At 37.8% G+C, this 15191-nt stretch overlaps 1 protein-coding gene across 3 annotated transcripts in view; it reads left to right on the top strand.

The window, feature by feature from the left end:
- The window catches only part of LOC122994239 (solute carrier family 12 member 7-like), a 36883-nt gene that overhangs the window by 2803 nt on the left and 18889 nt on the right, over positions 1–15191 (top strand). For all 3 annotated transcript variants that reach the window (XM_044368820.1, XM_044368818.1, XM_044368819.1), the window contains exons 2-3: positions 9440–9528; positions 9757–9888. In XM_044368820.1, coding sequence (XP_044224755.1) covers positions 9440–9528; positions 9757–9888 — 221 coding nt within the window. The remainder of the gene's footprint in view (positions 1–9439; positions 9529–9756; positions 9889–15191) is intronic.

Raw genomic sequence — 15191 nt, 5'->3', positions numbered from 1 at the left:
ATATGCTTAGGCTGAGTGTTTTGGTAGTAGATTATTTTGTGTGGTTGGAATTATAATGGTCTATCTGGGTTCAGTGAAGGTCTGAGATACTTAGAATTAATTACATCCCACCTGGTAAAACCATAATGTAAAACTGAACTAAATTAGAACACACAAGAGCACACATTAAAGCACACAAAAATGCAGCTCTAATAAAACTAAATGTTGTCAAAGTGAGCAAATGATATCAGATCTGTTGATATCAGACACATTATGTCACCAGTAATCAGTGTCAGAAACCAGCCATATGTCAGTGTTGAGCAAAATTTAAGAAAACTGAAGAAAACAGTACTTAAATATTTTTTTTGTCTTCATGTAATGTTGGACATAAGCCATGTTTTTAGATGAAATATTAAAAATGAACAAGGAAATGTTGAAATGATAGGTAGTCTACAGTAGCTCATGAGAGAGACAACAAGTATGACACGTATTGAGCCCACAATGGGAAGAGGCATCATGTTTGTAAAGATGAAAAGTTAAATTGTGGAGGTTGGGTCTTCTATATTGAAGTTAACCTGATCAAAAATCAGTTCTGGCTGATGAAAATGTTTGCATTAAAATTTCCAAAATGTCACTGAACACAAGTCAACATCTTGTCAGGTTTCACTCTGTTACTGTGCCGTTTTATATGGCTTTATTATGTTAGGAAAGGACTGCAAGTTATTTTCTGTAAAAAAAAATCAAAGTAGACAGGACCAAGTAAAATGTCAGTTACACTTCATACACTGCTAAGGTCTCAGCTGCATTACCATTGCATTATATGGTATGGTACAATTAAGCTTATTTGTCTTGTGCAGACTGCTATAAAGGTTATAGGGAGGAACCATTCTATTCACTTTATATATGAGAAGTTGGAGTTTAGAGAGGGACAGAAAAATGATCTATCCCACATTCTTCACTCTGAATATTTGAGTGTTTGCCCTCTGGCCACTGGTTTAGAGTTCCAAAATGCAGCCTGAACTGTCATAAAAAGTCATTTGTTCCATCAGCCATTAAGATTTTAAATAGCAGCAGTTAAATGCTGGTGGAACATTGCATGGTCACAAAACACTTATAGTAGCGTCTACAAATACTTAAATTGTTGTTTTTATGTTGAACATGCAATGTTCTGGTACAATGTACAATACTAGTGCAGTATTGTTTTACTAGTTTTATAAGTTGTATTGGTTGTATTGATTTAATTGGACTAGTGTTTTTAATGTATGAATGATTGTAGGGACATTGCCAAGTAGTAAGGGGATCTGGTGGCTCTTATGCAGTTGAGGGCAATTTGCTGGCATGGTTTGGGTCCATTTGGCCCCTTAGTAGGAAGGGTCACTGCAAATCAATACAAAGTTTTTCTGAGTGATCACCTTTATCCTATGATGAAACATTTCTGTCCTGATGGGAGTGGTCGCTTCCAGGATGACAATGCCCCAATTCACAGGGCATGAGGGGTCACTGAATGGTTTGATGAGTATGAATTCATTCCTCCAGAGACTTGTAATCAATGAATGGAAGAACATCATTCTTCTAAAAAATATTCCCTCATTTGGTTTTGATGATGGTGGTGGAGAGCGCCGTCTAACACGTCAGTCCAAAATCTCCCATAAGTGTTCAATTGGGTTGAGATCTGGTGACTGCAAAGGTCATAGCATATGATTCACATCATTTTCATACTCATCAAACCATTCAGTGACCCCTCGTGCCCTGTGAATTGGGGCATTGTCATCTTGGAAGAGACCACTCTCATCAGCATAGAAATGTTTCATCATAGGATAAAGGTGATCACTCAGAACACCTTTGTATTGATTTGCAGTGACCCTTCCTTCTAAGGGGACAAGTGGACCCAAACCATGCCAGCAAAATGCCCCCCAAAGCATAAAATAGCCACCAGATCCCCTCACTGTAGGGGTCAAACATTCAGACCTGTACCGGTTTTTCCTTTAATATGTCACCTGTCTATATATCAGAGATACATGCACTGTGATGCAGCCCCCCAAAAATTCAAACTACAATAAAGTATATTGATAGAAAAATCCATGTATTAGTTAAGTAGGTATGGTCATATGTATGTATATATTTGGCGGCAGGGCCTTGAGGGGAACACTATGATAGTTATATGGTAAAAATTACCAAATAGACTGAGGTTGGTTGAAGTCAAGTGTCTCTTTAATTCAAACCAAACATATGTTGTAGACACGGAGAGTCCGCAGAGTCTCCGTGGAGAATTCTGACAAGACAAAGGAAAGTCACTAGTATATATTGACGGCCTTGATGCCCTGGGGAGGCACCTTTAGTTGTTTACAGATTCCTTCTAACAGACCTTGACAAAGCTTTACAGAGCTCTCCCTTCCACATGATGACCATGATGTCCATATAACTATCATAGTGTTCCCCTCAAGGCCCTGCCGCCAAATATATACATACATATTACCATACCTACTTAACTAATACATGGATTTTTCTATCATATATCTTATCTTGATCAAGTCAGTTCATCAATCAGATTTTAGTCAGGTCAGATTTCCTAGAGGGATTGTGTTTGCTGAATACCCAAAGCATTTGTTGTGACACACTGTTGCATTATCTGACCTGGGGCTGTATTCATAAAGCTAGTACAAAGAGTTGCTCCTAGTGACGAAATTCTAAGAAAATTCCTAGAATTATGATGTTTTCTAAGAATTTCCCCTTACAGTTAAGACTAGATCCTAATGAAGATAATAGTTATCCACAAAGCATCTTAGCCCTTAAGAGAGCTCCTAGATCGTGCAGGGATAATGTTTGTGGTCGATCTCATTACAGATGCGCTGACATCTCCCACCCAACCTTATATAGACTGTCCAGCAATCACAGAAATTGATAAAAACTGAACCATTTTTCCTCCGTTAGAATCAAATAGATTAAGTACTAAAATGACCAGCATGATAAACAAATGTAAGAAAATAAATATAACAACTATTAGTATGTGAATAGGCTACTGCACAAGTAGGCCTGTGTTGTAAAACATTTCATAGGCTACTTTTAAAGTATGACTTACAATTTATTCAACAGAGATGTTCATTACATAAAATAGTATTTATAATTACACCATGTTTTAATAGAGACTAAATTCTATGATTAGGTCTATCAATTTCACTGTTCATTCTATGCCCATTATCACTAAGAGTGTATTTTTCTTTCTTTCTTTTTTTTTTTTTGATCAACCAATCACACCTTCTAAAAGAATGAGTCACACCTAGGAAGGGGGTCAACGACACCTCCCTTCCTTGCTCAGAGTTGCTCTGAGAATTTTTCTAAATCACTCCTAAGCTATGAAATTTTTAGGCTAAGTTAGGAGCTCTCAGCGAGTATTCTCAAAATGATTGTGAATACGGTCCCTGATAATGAGTAACATTATGACAGAATGTGGTGTGTTCACTGGCCAAGTTGCTACACCTGTTAAATTCCACAGTGTGTTGACCACATGCTTTTGCCCTAGACAAAGCAATTAATTCCTAAAAACCTCCACAGCTACATGTGTTAACCAGACAATTCCTGTTTAGCAGGAAGCGATGGTCCATTTTATGTTGCAACAGCCTTCCCTGAGGTTATCTGTAAACTCATCTCAGTTTGTACATAAGGTTGTTCAGAGGGTTGTTAGAATGTTCAATCAAGTCCAATGTTCAGAAAAGTAACAGCCAGTACGAAACCATTCATTCAGCCAAATTTCCTCAAAACACTATATGACCTGTTTGTACATGTAGTCTGAATCAGAGTATTGAGGAATTCAATAAAGTTGCCCTTGGGCAAAGCTTAATTCATTTTAGCTGGAAGGTTAGGATCTCAGAGTGTAACTATCTGGCACTGTTTAGCTAAATTATGATTTTGCACAGCAACTCCTGGAAATTAAAGCGATAAATTAATCCTAAAAAGGTTTCAACAAAAAAGCCTTTCTTAAGCACCCAAATGTTCAGCTCCTTTCCTTTAACGGAAAGGCTTTCATGAGTGGAAAGGCTTTTTTTTGGTATATCATCATATCATATGATGACAGACAACTCTGCACTTCCTGTTTGTAATAATTTGAACTCTCTGTAAAATTGGTGGAGTGCCTTTAAAAAAAAAAAAAACAGTTGATGGGAAAACATCCCCCCAAAACAAAATAAGCTCTCCTTACTGAGAGATCTGTAAACTAAAAGAAAAAACTTTCATTAGTGGGAGTACAGAGGTCATTTCTACCATTTATGTCTTTCACTCTCAAGACGGATTTTATAGAACATGCAGCACACAGAAGTGGCCACACCCACGTACGCACACACAGTGCTGATTAGCCAAGATGCCATCTGTATACAGTAAACAATAACATGTCAGTACCATCATTTTCCAAAGCAGTAACCTCTGACCAGTGTTGTGTTTCATATTTCCCACTATCTGCTTATATGATTATTCCATAAAGGCTGCACACAACACATTTGGAAGTTTGGCAGGTCTTGAAGAGATCTGTATTAATTGTTAATTAAGTCAAACCAAAAAGTGTAAACCTTAACTCTTTGTTTAAATCCAGTGGCCGGAGAGTGTTTCATCAAACCTCTATTGTCATGCCCGAGGAGCACTGCCAGTGCCACCTTGTCATGACAGTCACCCCTATCTCTGTTAGTATGCACACCTTTCAGACTCCTGGTCTCCTGTCAGGGCTATGATGACTTTATAATCATATCAGACAAAGTAATCAATGAGACAAACTACCAAAAAGTCTTGATTTTGTTTGTGAGGAGACATTAGTTTTACTCCTACGTCATGTCCTTTCCTCTTGGCATTTAAGACTGAACACTTCTAGTGATTTTTGCTGGAAACTGGACTGCGGAAAAGGATGTTCATCATCATGTGTAGTATTGTTTCACATGTGTTTGCCCGGAGGGTTGGGCTAAATGCCATCCTGCTCTAAAACCTCTCCCTTGCAGTGATTGTAAAGGAAGTTCATTTTTATTTAAGTCTCGTGTGACTTTTGTTTTGTTGGATTGTGACTCAACAAGCCGGTTTGACTCTCAGAATTGTATGTACTGTTGTTAGGCTGTGCATGGTTAGGATTATGGGTTGGTCACAATGTACAATAACTCTATGACCTTTGAGTTGCTTCCATTATTTCTACTAGACCCATTATACAACAGAGACATTCTTCCTCAAATCTGCTGACTATTTTCCACAGCATACCTTTTGCACTTCACCACTCATGCTGATAACTCGAAATGGCAGCAGTAAAGAACTTTTTAACCTCAATACACTAAAATTCCTGCAAGGTGACCTCAATTCACTGACCATGTTCACTAACCCAACTGGTCTTTCAGACAAGAGAGACAAAAGAACTAAGCTTTATGACTCAGCTGTTCTCATGAAAGGAGCTGTCTTTCTGTGTTGTGCAGTAGATTGCAAGGATATTGCTGTTAAATTGGATTTATAACTTCATGTGGGCACCTTTCTACACTTTCTGATGTGTGATGGGGGTGTCATGCAGAGAGAAGGAAGCAGTGGACACAGGGTTTCTGGATTGTGGTTGAGATCTGGTAAACTTTTTCTTAGAAAATATATTCTAGTGCAAAAAATTATCATCTAACAATGACAATATAATATATATACAAAATAAAGATTACTGTAAATTTAAATGAAATACAGCAACCTTAGCATATTATATACTGTGTGAAAATAAATTACCAACATAAAAATAAATTATCAAGTAAAATGTCAAGGAAACGGAAAAGCTAATGCTCCAGTGCACAGCAAGCTAGCCAAAAATACAGTCAATATTTCAAACACAAGTGCTCCCCACCCAAACTCATGCTGTAATGTAGGTTAATATCTCAATAAACAGATTAACTGGATGGGTGGTTTCAGTTCTGATATTTTATGATGCTGTAGGCCGCTGTTCACACTGCTTACCTTACTGGGTAGTGCATGAAAACTGTTGAATTCTCTGGGGAATATATAGCTCAACAGCATCACTTAGTGGTTTGTTCAGGATAATAAGACATTCCTTTTTTTCCTCCTTTGTATTACATATTGTGATGTACATGATAAACAGCATTATGAGTCTGCAGGACACTGTTGTCATCCATACAGCAATATGGACCTCTGCTGGTTAACATGATTATTGCATGGGAAGGAGCTCATATCTTGTCATTTGTTATTTATGTGTATATGTATGTGTGTGTGTGTGTGTGTGTGTGTGTGTGTGTGTGTGTGTGTGTGTGTGTGTGTGTGTGTGTGTGTGAGAGAGAGAGAGAGAGAGAGAGAGAGAGAGAGATTTTTAAGGTCTGCCAATTAATGGATTAATAAATAAATCCAATAACCAAGGCTTTGTGTGCAATCAACTAATTGGTTGATCTAACACCAAGGTTGGGGTTAGTTTTAGGGAATGAATCTTCAATGAATGTCTCACACACACACACACTCACACACACATACAGCAGTACATACAGTATTTACGTATTCGCTTGATTCCAAAGTCCAACAGACAGCTCAACAATACGATGACATTATTACAAGGCACTGCCCTAAAGTGTGTGTATATTGCTAAATATGCAGAATGCAGGGTTTATTGGAAAAAAGAAGAAAGAGAGGAGTCAGTCAGACAGGCAGACAGACAGTCCAACCATCAGATTTATACTTGTCTGCAAAGTGTATGTGTGTATGTGTGCGTGTGTGTCACATTGTATCAACTGTATGTGGTCAATGTCTTGATATTGAACAAATGTCCTAAGACCTACAGACTGCAAAACTTAACCTGACAATGTTCTGGTAAGTCTCTCTGTGTGTACTATATACTAGTTATGTTGTGTGGATATCAATCTATTCACAGAGTCACATTTCATATAGGGGACAAAAAAGTCACCATAACATAAATCATTACATTTTAGGGGGAGGTTAAGGTAAGGTAAGGGTTAGTTTAAGGTTAGGGTTTGTCTCCAGGAAATGAATGTAAGTGAATGTAATGAAGTGATGGAAACACAACTGTATGTGTGTGTGCCAATTTGAGTTGTAGACCTTGGCAGTGAGGATATTTTTGGAAAGTGAGGGTTTTTTAGTCAGTCCTCACTTGTGTGTGTGTGTGTGTGTGTGTGTGTGTGTGTGTGTGTGTGTGTGTGTATGCGTGTGTATCAATAATTACCACATTACTGTTGTTTTCACACCATATCCTGCCTCCAGGTGTCACATCACTGAGGTGGACATTCAAAGGTAGTCCATGCTGTCTGGCACCTCTAAATATTTCCGATACAGCATGAGTTATGAAATATGGATCAATGTGACACAGTTAAGTACAGATGAGCTGCTTTCTTGTCTATAACTACTGGGTACTTGTCACCAGTAAAACTGTCACCAGTAAAACTGTCTGATGACCTACAGGGTGACAAGTGTGAGGGATAATGGGATTTTCTCTGAACATGCAAACAATGACATGTTCTTTACACTGTGATCTGAAATATCTTGTTCTGTTAGATTAAACATATTTACGTCATGGTCCATCACAAGCTATCTGTGATATAGCCTGTTGAGATAGTATAACTAAATATTTGGCCACTCCTTATGCAAAGGAGGGCAGACCAGTCGTCCTACTTCCCTGTTTCCAGGGTTCAGTCTAATGCATTCCCTTGAGTCATTAACATGCCCAGACAATAAGATCAACAGTTTAGGATGGAGACAAAGTGGCTGCAGAATGCAGCAAAACTAACATAGATTACAGATCTAACCCTGACCCTAACCTCTGCACACTGGGTTTTAGATTTCCCCTCAGCAAAGGATCTGGCTCAGAGCTTTAACCGACTGTGGGCATGAATGAAGGAAAAATCAGCATTCATCCTTGAATAATCTTCCCAGCTCATCAGTGCATGCTACATTTTCTTACAATGTTCACCATGTCATGTGCATCCACAGTACACTGTTCTTCTTATTAACTGCTCTTCAGTGATCTCTGAACCACTGTTAGGCCTTGGGTTCTTCAAGGCAATAAAGATGAGCCAACAACAGTGTGATCTAGTGTGATAATATACCAAACCTAATAGTCTGAGACCACTGCATGACAACCAGGGGCAAGAGAAACCAAAATGAGAAGCAGCTTAAAAGTCACATCTCAACATTACTCTATGCTGCTTTGTCTTTTCAAGACTCAAGAACTGATTTTAGCAAGAGGCTAAACTGTGGGCAAAGCCTAAATTTGTTTTCCAAAAACTGAAACAATTCACCCATAACTGCACATACTGGACCTGGACAGGTTAAAACAAATACACCCTAAATCAGGCGAGTTCAACGGTATCATTCCATAGCATCCATATGAATTTTAGTATTATTAGTTAGTCTAATTTATTCACAATGACCTCATAGCTAACAAGATGGTAATTTAAGTCTGCCAGAGTGTCATAAATTTAACAAATTTGCAAATTAAACTAATGTTACAACACTAGCACTAGCTTACATAATGTTGCTAATATTCCTTTAGCTCAATATTCTGTTAAAGAATAACTGAAATAACAGAAATATGCTGGCCATCTCTGTTTTCTGTTACGATTGTATTATTTTTTTTACAGTTCTCCATGAGTGTAGTTCGACCCAGCAGTAGGTCAAAAATATAATCAGCAAGGACACTAGATAATGGCTGGTTATCTGGTGAAGTTTTTCCTCAAAATAAGATATTTGTCAACTAAAAATATGTCATTACATTTTTATTGAATTAAACAATAATAATGTGGCATTGCACTTACTGATAACAGCAAGATGTCTTTTGGTAACACTGGTAACATAAGTTACAAGTCAAAACAAGACAAAAGCTAATGATTTCTGAATAATGACCTGTAGCTGTCCCAGCTAATGTTAGCTTCACAGGACGAGCTGCTTCCCAGCTTTTGGTTCTGGAGGACCAGATTGTGTTTGGTTTGGTTTATTGACTACAATAACTATCTGTTTAAATGTTTAACTGAGAATTTCCAACTAGCTTGTTAATGTTATCTGCCGCCGGTCAATTGGATACCAAATATCACAGCAACAAACCGCCTTTCTAACCGCTAACTTAACTTACCTGTCTGAAAATTACGGTATACAATCACTTTATAGATTGTTTTATGAAAGATTCATCACACAGCCTACTAACTTTTGTTTGTGTTGTTTTCATTCCCCATGAAACCATCTATGGTTAACCTATACAGTTCAGACACTGACTTGCTGACAGTGTACCAACAAGACAAGCAGTGAGTGTCATTGTGCCAGAAAGCAGTTGATAAGTGAAGAAAATTCAGTGTTGTCAGCCACCGTGAATAACTTGGCACCCCTTACAAATTTTCAGTCAGGTCGAAGTGGAGACGAATGGCAAACTGCTGCTTTTATTCTGTTCATGTTTCTGTATCTATACTGTGCATCTTACCATAGCTTATGGGTATTTTCCTTTGTATTGCACCAGGAGATGAAAGCCAGAGAGAGTCCAGTCCATTCATCAACTCAGACAAGGACAGAGAACAGTACGATGGCAAGAACATGGCCCTGTTTGAGGTAATACTTAAAAAAGAAGTCCTTTCTATACTGCAGTCAAATAGGCTGGTATATCAAAAGCAAACACATTGTGGTTGACCATCTGTGCTATATGATTTATTTAACCTCAGTCTTATGCTGATAAGTCTTATCAGCATAAGACTGAGGTTGTGTTCCACAGATTTCAGGTGTATGAATGTGTTGATAAAAAAAAGAATAATACATGTGTTTTTCTGTGTCTCTCTACAGGAAGAAATGGACAGTAATCCTATGGTTTCATCTCTTCTCAGCAAGTTGGCCAACTACACCAACCTGACCCAAGGTGTTCGAGAGCATGAGGAGGCTGAGTACGAGGATGGGGTCAGGAAGGTCACTGTCATGGTACGAACTTCCTTTTTTTAACCAACCTTCCAATACTGAAAGGAAGAGATGAGGCCACATAATCTTTTAAACAGGGATTATTAGTTTTGATTTTTATGCAGCCAGCACACTTGCTGCAGCAACCGGCCCTTGCAGTTTTGCTAGGCAGGTAGACTCGTTGAACCTTTAAAACATACTGACATGGTTGGATAATATCCTATGGGACCATGGGACAAAAGCTTGTTGTTGGGTCCTTATTGACCTGCACTATACATGGTGGTACTCTAGAGATTTAATGATTAGGTCATTAATCAGTATTAGAAAGAAAATTATTAAATATTAAATATTATAATTTTTTAATGCCAAAAATCACAGGTAGCAGCTTCTCAAATGTGCCTATTTGCTAGTTTTGCCAGTTTTCCCATGGCAGTAAATTGAACATCTTTGGGTTTGTGACTGTTGGTCAGACAAACCAAGTGATTTGAATGAACAGTTATTGTTGATTGCAACCTTACAGTAATCCTATGATCCTATGATTACAAATAAGCATAATGTAACTAAAACAATTACTGTCTTAAAGCATTTTTACACTCTTTTCCCCACCTTTCATAGTTGTAACATTTCTAACAAATGTGTGATTAATCAAATTAGGTAGGCCCAATTTAGTAAACCTGGGCTTTTGGGGCCCCTTGTGTGTCCTTGTTCTGAGTTGTTTCATCTCTTTTTTACTTCTGCTTTATTGGCTTTGTTTAAATGTGTGTACCAGTGTGTCTCTCTCTCTAAACTCTGCTTGCTTTTGCTCAGCCACCACTCTGTTTAAGTATGAATACTTGACTCTATAAGATCAATTCATTGTCTCTGAAGTTAAATGGTGAATCTGCATTGAAAAAGCTTAGTAATTACAGTACCAGTCAAAAGTTTGGACATACTTTCTCATTCAAGGGAATGAGAAAACCATGAATGGTTCAATAAATCATGTGAAGGGTTTTCTATATTTCACAGAAAATTGGGATGTGATAGTAAATTGTTATACTGAGACAAATGTACTGATGTTACACACACTGGCCTGAGTGATCCACTTTACGAGGCATCAAAAGCAGCTTGCAAAATGTTGATTGAAAACACTGGTATCTATACAGAGGGACAACACTGATGAGTAATTATAATGAATAAAATAAAATTCACTCAAATAGCTTTACATACACCCTGATCTCATTTCTGATTGAAAAGCAGGTGAAAGTATGAGTTGTAGCAAAATACAGTCGTCACTCTTTAAATACTGACGCACTTTACTAAAGACTTGATCTATGTGGTGATATCACGAGGAGATAAAGAATGGAGTGTATTGTGAGCAAGAAATGTGTAATTTTCTGAAAAACCTTTCATCTTATGAGATTTATTGTGAAGTAATGTGTGGATTTTTTTTGCCTGTTGCACAACAGACATACAGTAAACTGTGAGCTACTTTGCAGAATATTTTACCGGGGAATCTTTATAGTTCAGATTTGGCTTTATAGGTCTTTGCTGTATGGAAAATACACAACATATGCTGACATTACCTACAAGAAAAATCTTATAACTAGTGGAAAACATGAAAAAGTTATTTATGAGGTATATGAGAGCCCTGTGGACTCAGTTTATTTGACTAATTCATTTTATTTTTTATTTATTTTGAAGATTTGTTCCTCCTTTTCCCTTGCACTACATCAAGCTTTATAATATATAGCACAGACAGTAAAGCACATTGACAAATTCTTTGTTGTTTTGTGTTCCAGCAGATTGCACTGGAAATGAAACTATGATGATTGTGATGAAGTGCTGACTTTAAGCTTTAATTTGAGTGTTTACATTCACATTACCAATTTTACCAATTTCACACAGTTGTCAGGGACAGAACGTAATCGGACAAGTTTATAAGTTTACTATCATAGAAAACTAAGAAAACCATAAAATATTCACATTTGAGAAGTTGGAACCACTATATTAGATTTTAAAATATGATTTAAACGATTAAAATATTCTCAAAGATGTTGCTGATTTTTTTTTTTACTTTAATCAACTAATGGAATAATTGTTTCAGCTCTAGACAGAAGCATAAAATGGAATATTGAATTCAGCTCAAACTGCAAAGAATCTGTCTCACGCCTGCATCTGAAATGACAAGACCTCATTTCACTCACCAAGCAGAATTCCCTTTTTTTCTGAGTCCTTGGGTGGTCAATGCAGGGCTGTGTCTCAGTTCAGTTGCTGGATCTTCTCATGTCCGAATTTCTAGACTGCATATGTCATATTGGGCCAGTACAGTCAAATGCAGTCAAAAATGCTGCTTTCTTTTACCTTAATTTGGAGGACACAACTGGTACATCCCTCTCTCATAACCATTTGTGTTTTTGGTTGTATTAAAAAAATACTGTGTACTGTTGGTATGTAATTTGGCATTACATACCAACAGTACACAGTATTTTTTTAGTCAGTATTAAAAAAATCTATGTACTTTTGTACTAACAGGAAAGGATGTAATCCATGCACCTTTATTTTCTTTTTGCATTGCATTGTGGGACAATAGTGTCCATCAACAGCACACTCAAACATTTTTAACATGCACACTGACTTTTTTGAGTGTACATACTTAGTTTTCCAATGTGAGCAACTACATGCTAAGCACAGAATTTACTGTTTGTTATTGTTAGCGGCCTGGATATATTGTTTATAACAGGAAGTTATGGATGTATCTATGTACTACCATTAACCTGGTACACTTTTTGGTTGGTGTGTTGGCAGGCCTTCAGAATGTTTTACTGTCTGATTCATAATCACTTTCGGTTGCTGCTCATCCCTAAACTTGCCCGAGAGTGTTGAGTTTTTCAGTTTCTTTGATGATATCAGCTGGCAGAGGACGTGTGAAAGGTTTGCTGAATGAAACAAAAGGAGAGCTAAGAAGAACAGGAAGGGAGTCAGATAAGAGAAAGAGAGAGGACGGAGGTGATTTGAGGCAGAAAGTGAGAAATCTATCCATATTGAATCACTTGAGGTTCATGTGACAGAAGAGAGGATGGTGTGGGCAGCCCATTTAAAAAAACAAAAAACAAAACTCACCCACAATGAATGCAGAATACATTACCAGCTAAACTAAACCCTCTCTCAACTGATTAGTGACATAACAGATTCTGTTGGCATAAGAACAGCTGATCTTACACATCACTGATTTTCAAATAGCCTAATATTGTTTCTTTGATAGTACCTCAGTAACTGTAGTTGTTATCAACCTTTGAAAAGTCACAAGATCAGTAATATCTCTTTGAGTGGTATAGATAGCCTGCTTGGCGTGGGAAAAGCACTAAGTAACATGTATGTGAAGGTCGTGATCAGAAAGGACACTTTTCCTCTGTTTAAAGCGCAAAACACAGCTGTGAGAGTGACTAGAAAACAGTTAACCTTCCTCTCAGCCCTCATAGAGAATATAACTGTGTATGTAGGGTGGGAGGTTGTGTTTGAGCGCCAGCTGGAGGTGGAGAATGGAGGTGGTTCCCTCCTGTTGTGCCAGCTGGCGCACCTCCTTCCGATAGTGTTAACTGACTGAGAGAGAGAAAGAGCAGTGTTGTTATATGCACACAAGGCCGCTCTTTCTCACTTTCTTTTTTCCAGTGCAGGATGATGTGCAGAGTTTATATGTGTGTTTTGATACTGAGTGAGTTGTGTATGATTTAAATGTCATCTGTTCTATAACATCTGTTATGTGTGGGAATAAATGGACGGTCTGCGTGTGTCATCAGTGTCAGAGAGCTCTGTGAAAGTCAGCCTCTCCGTTGCACTGTCGGCCGTGAAGGATAAGAATGGAAAACAATTAAAGGAATGCTGTGACGTTTTGGGAAACAGGCGTATTCATTGTTATGCCGAGAGTTAGATGAGAAGATCGATACCACTCTTATTTTTTTCTGTTAAATATAAGGCTACAGCTAGCAGCTGGTTAGCTTAGCTTAGCATAAAAACTGGAAACAGGGGGAAACAGCTAGCTTGTCCAAAGGTAATAAAATCCACTTAAAGCTCTCTAATTAACATGAAACATCTTGTTTGTTCAATTTGTATAAAAACCAGAGACTAAAAATGACAAGTTGTGGTTTTAGAGGAGGTTATGTGCTGGACTATTTCGTGGCTGGGCTCTGTCACTTTAAAGTATTGCTTTAAGGATTGTCTAGAAAAAATGTTCTCCACAATGAAGACCCCTGTACATTGTAGTGCTAATACGCACCAAGCTAAATGGATTAACACTGTCTCTGTATCTTATGCCCTAAACACGTGTGTATAGAAAACTTCTGAAAACAGCCAAAATTGCTTGGAATCTGCCTTCTCAGTAGTGTTGCAGATGCTGAACATTGTAGAGTGGTTGGGTGAAAGACAGTATAGGACCTTGGACTGTTGCTGTGTGCAGAGGCATTGATGATGTCTTACTAAAACCCGCCCCCTGAATGATAGCTGTGTTTTTTTCTTTAAGAGTATGCTGAGGGAGTGTTGAGATCTGTGGCTAGAGGCTCAAAAGAAGACAGACAATGCAGAGAGAGTGAGGGGGAGAAAAACAGAGAGAGAAGAGAGAGAACGACAGAGTAACATAAGAGGGAAGATGTGGGAGATGTGGAAAGCCACATCAGGCACATCGCAGTATGTTGACAGACAACTGAGTGCAGTGGAGAAAGCACCGGACAAAGTGTTTATGACTCGAAAAATGGTATGTACATTTTGGGTTTTGTGGAGGGTAGTAGTAGAGGTGTTTGTATGGTGTCATGCACAGTATAGATATTATAGAAGCTGGTGAGACTGTCAGTGGTGCTGCAGGAGCTCATGCACCATAGTAATATTCCACAGCTAGAACTGTAATCAAAATGAATCATGGGCAATATTACTCAAGCACCCTGCACTGTGTTAAAGGTGGCAGCAATATCTTTGAGATACTTCAGGATCTGATTAAATTGAATTATGAATCATTACATAATGATCATAATCATAATATTACGAAAACTCCTGTGTCAGGACAGTGAAAAGTTCCTGATCTGTGTCTGTGAAAAACTATTTCAGTGTCATTTGGGCTTTTTGCTCTTTTCTTTTTTTTTTTTCTTTTCATTTCTTTTAATTTGGACAGTTTTTAGGTACAAACACTAAAACTAAAACATTTAGTGGATCATTTTTGCCAATCCTAATTTATTCCTATTTAGTCTAAAGAGCATAGGGAACTATTCCCTCAGTTCAAACTGAAAGATGTGCCATGAATGACAAGGCAACAAGTTGTGCTGTGCAAAAGTTCTAATAACTAGGGTATTCGGAAAAGCACA

The sequence above is a fragment of the Thunnus albacares genome, chromosome 12 (assembly GCF_914725855.1).
Source record: "Thunnus albacares chromosome 12, fThuAlb1.1, whole genome shotgun sequence".
Lineage (NCBI taxonomy): Eukaryota > Metazoa > Chordata > Actinopteri > Scombriformes > Scombridae > Thunnus > Thunnus albacares.
The sequence above is the reverse complement of the archived record's forward strand: the minus strand, read 5'-3'. Positions and strand labels throughout refer to the sequence as shown.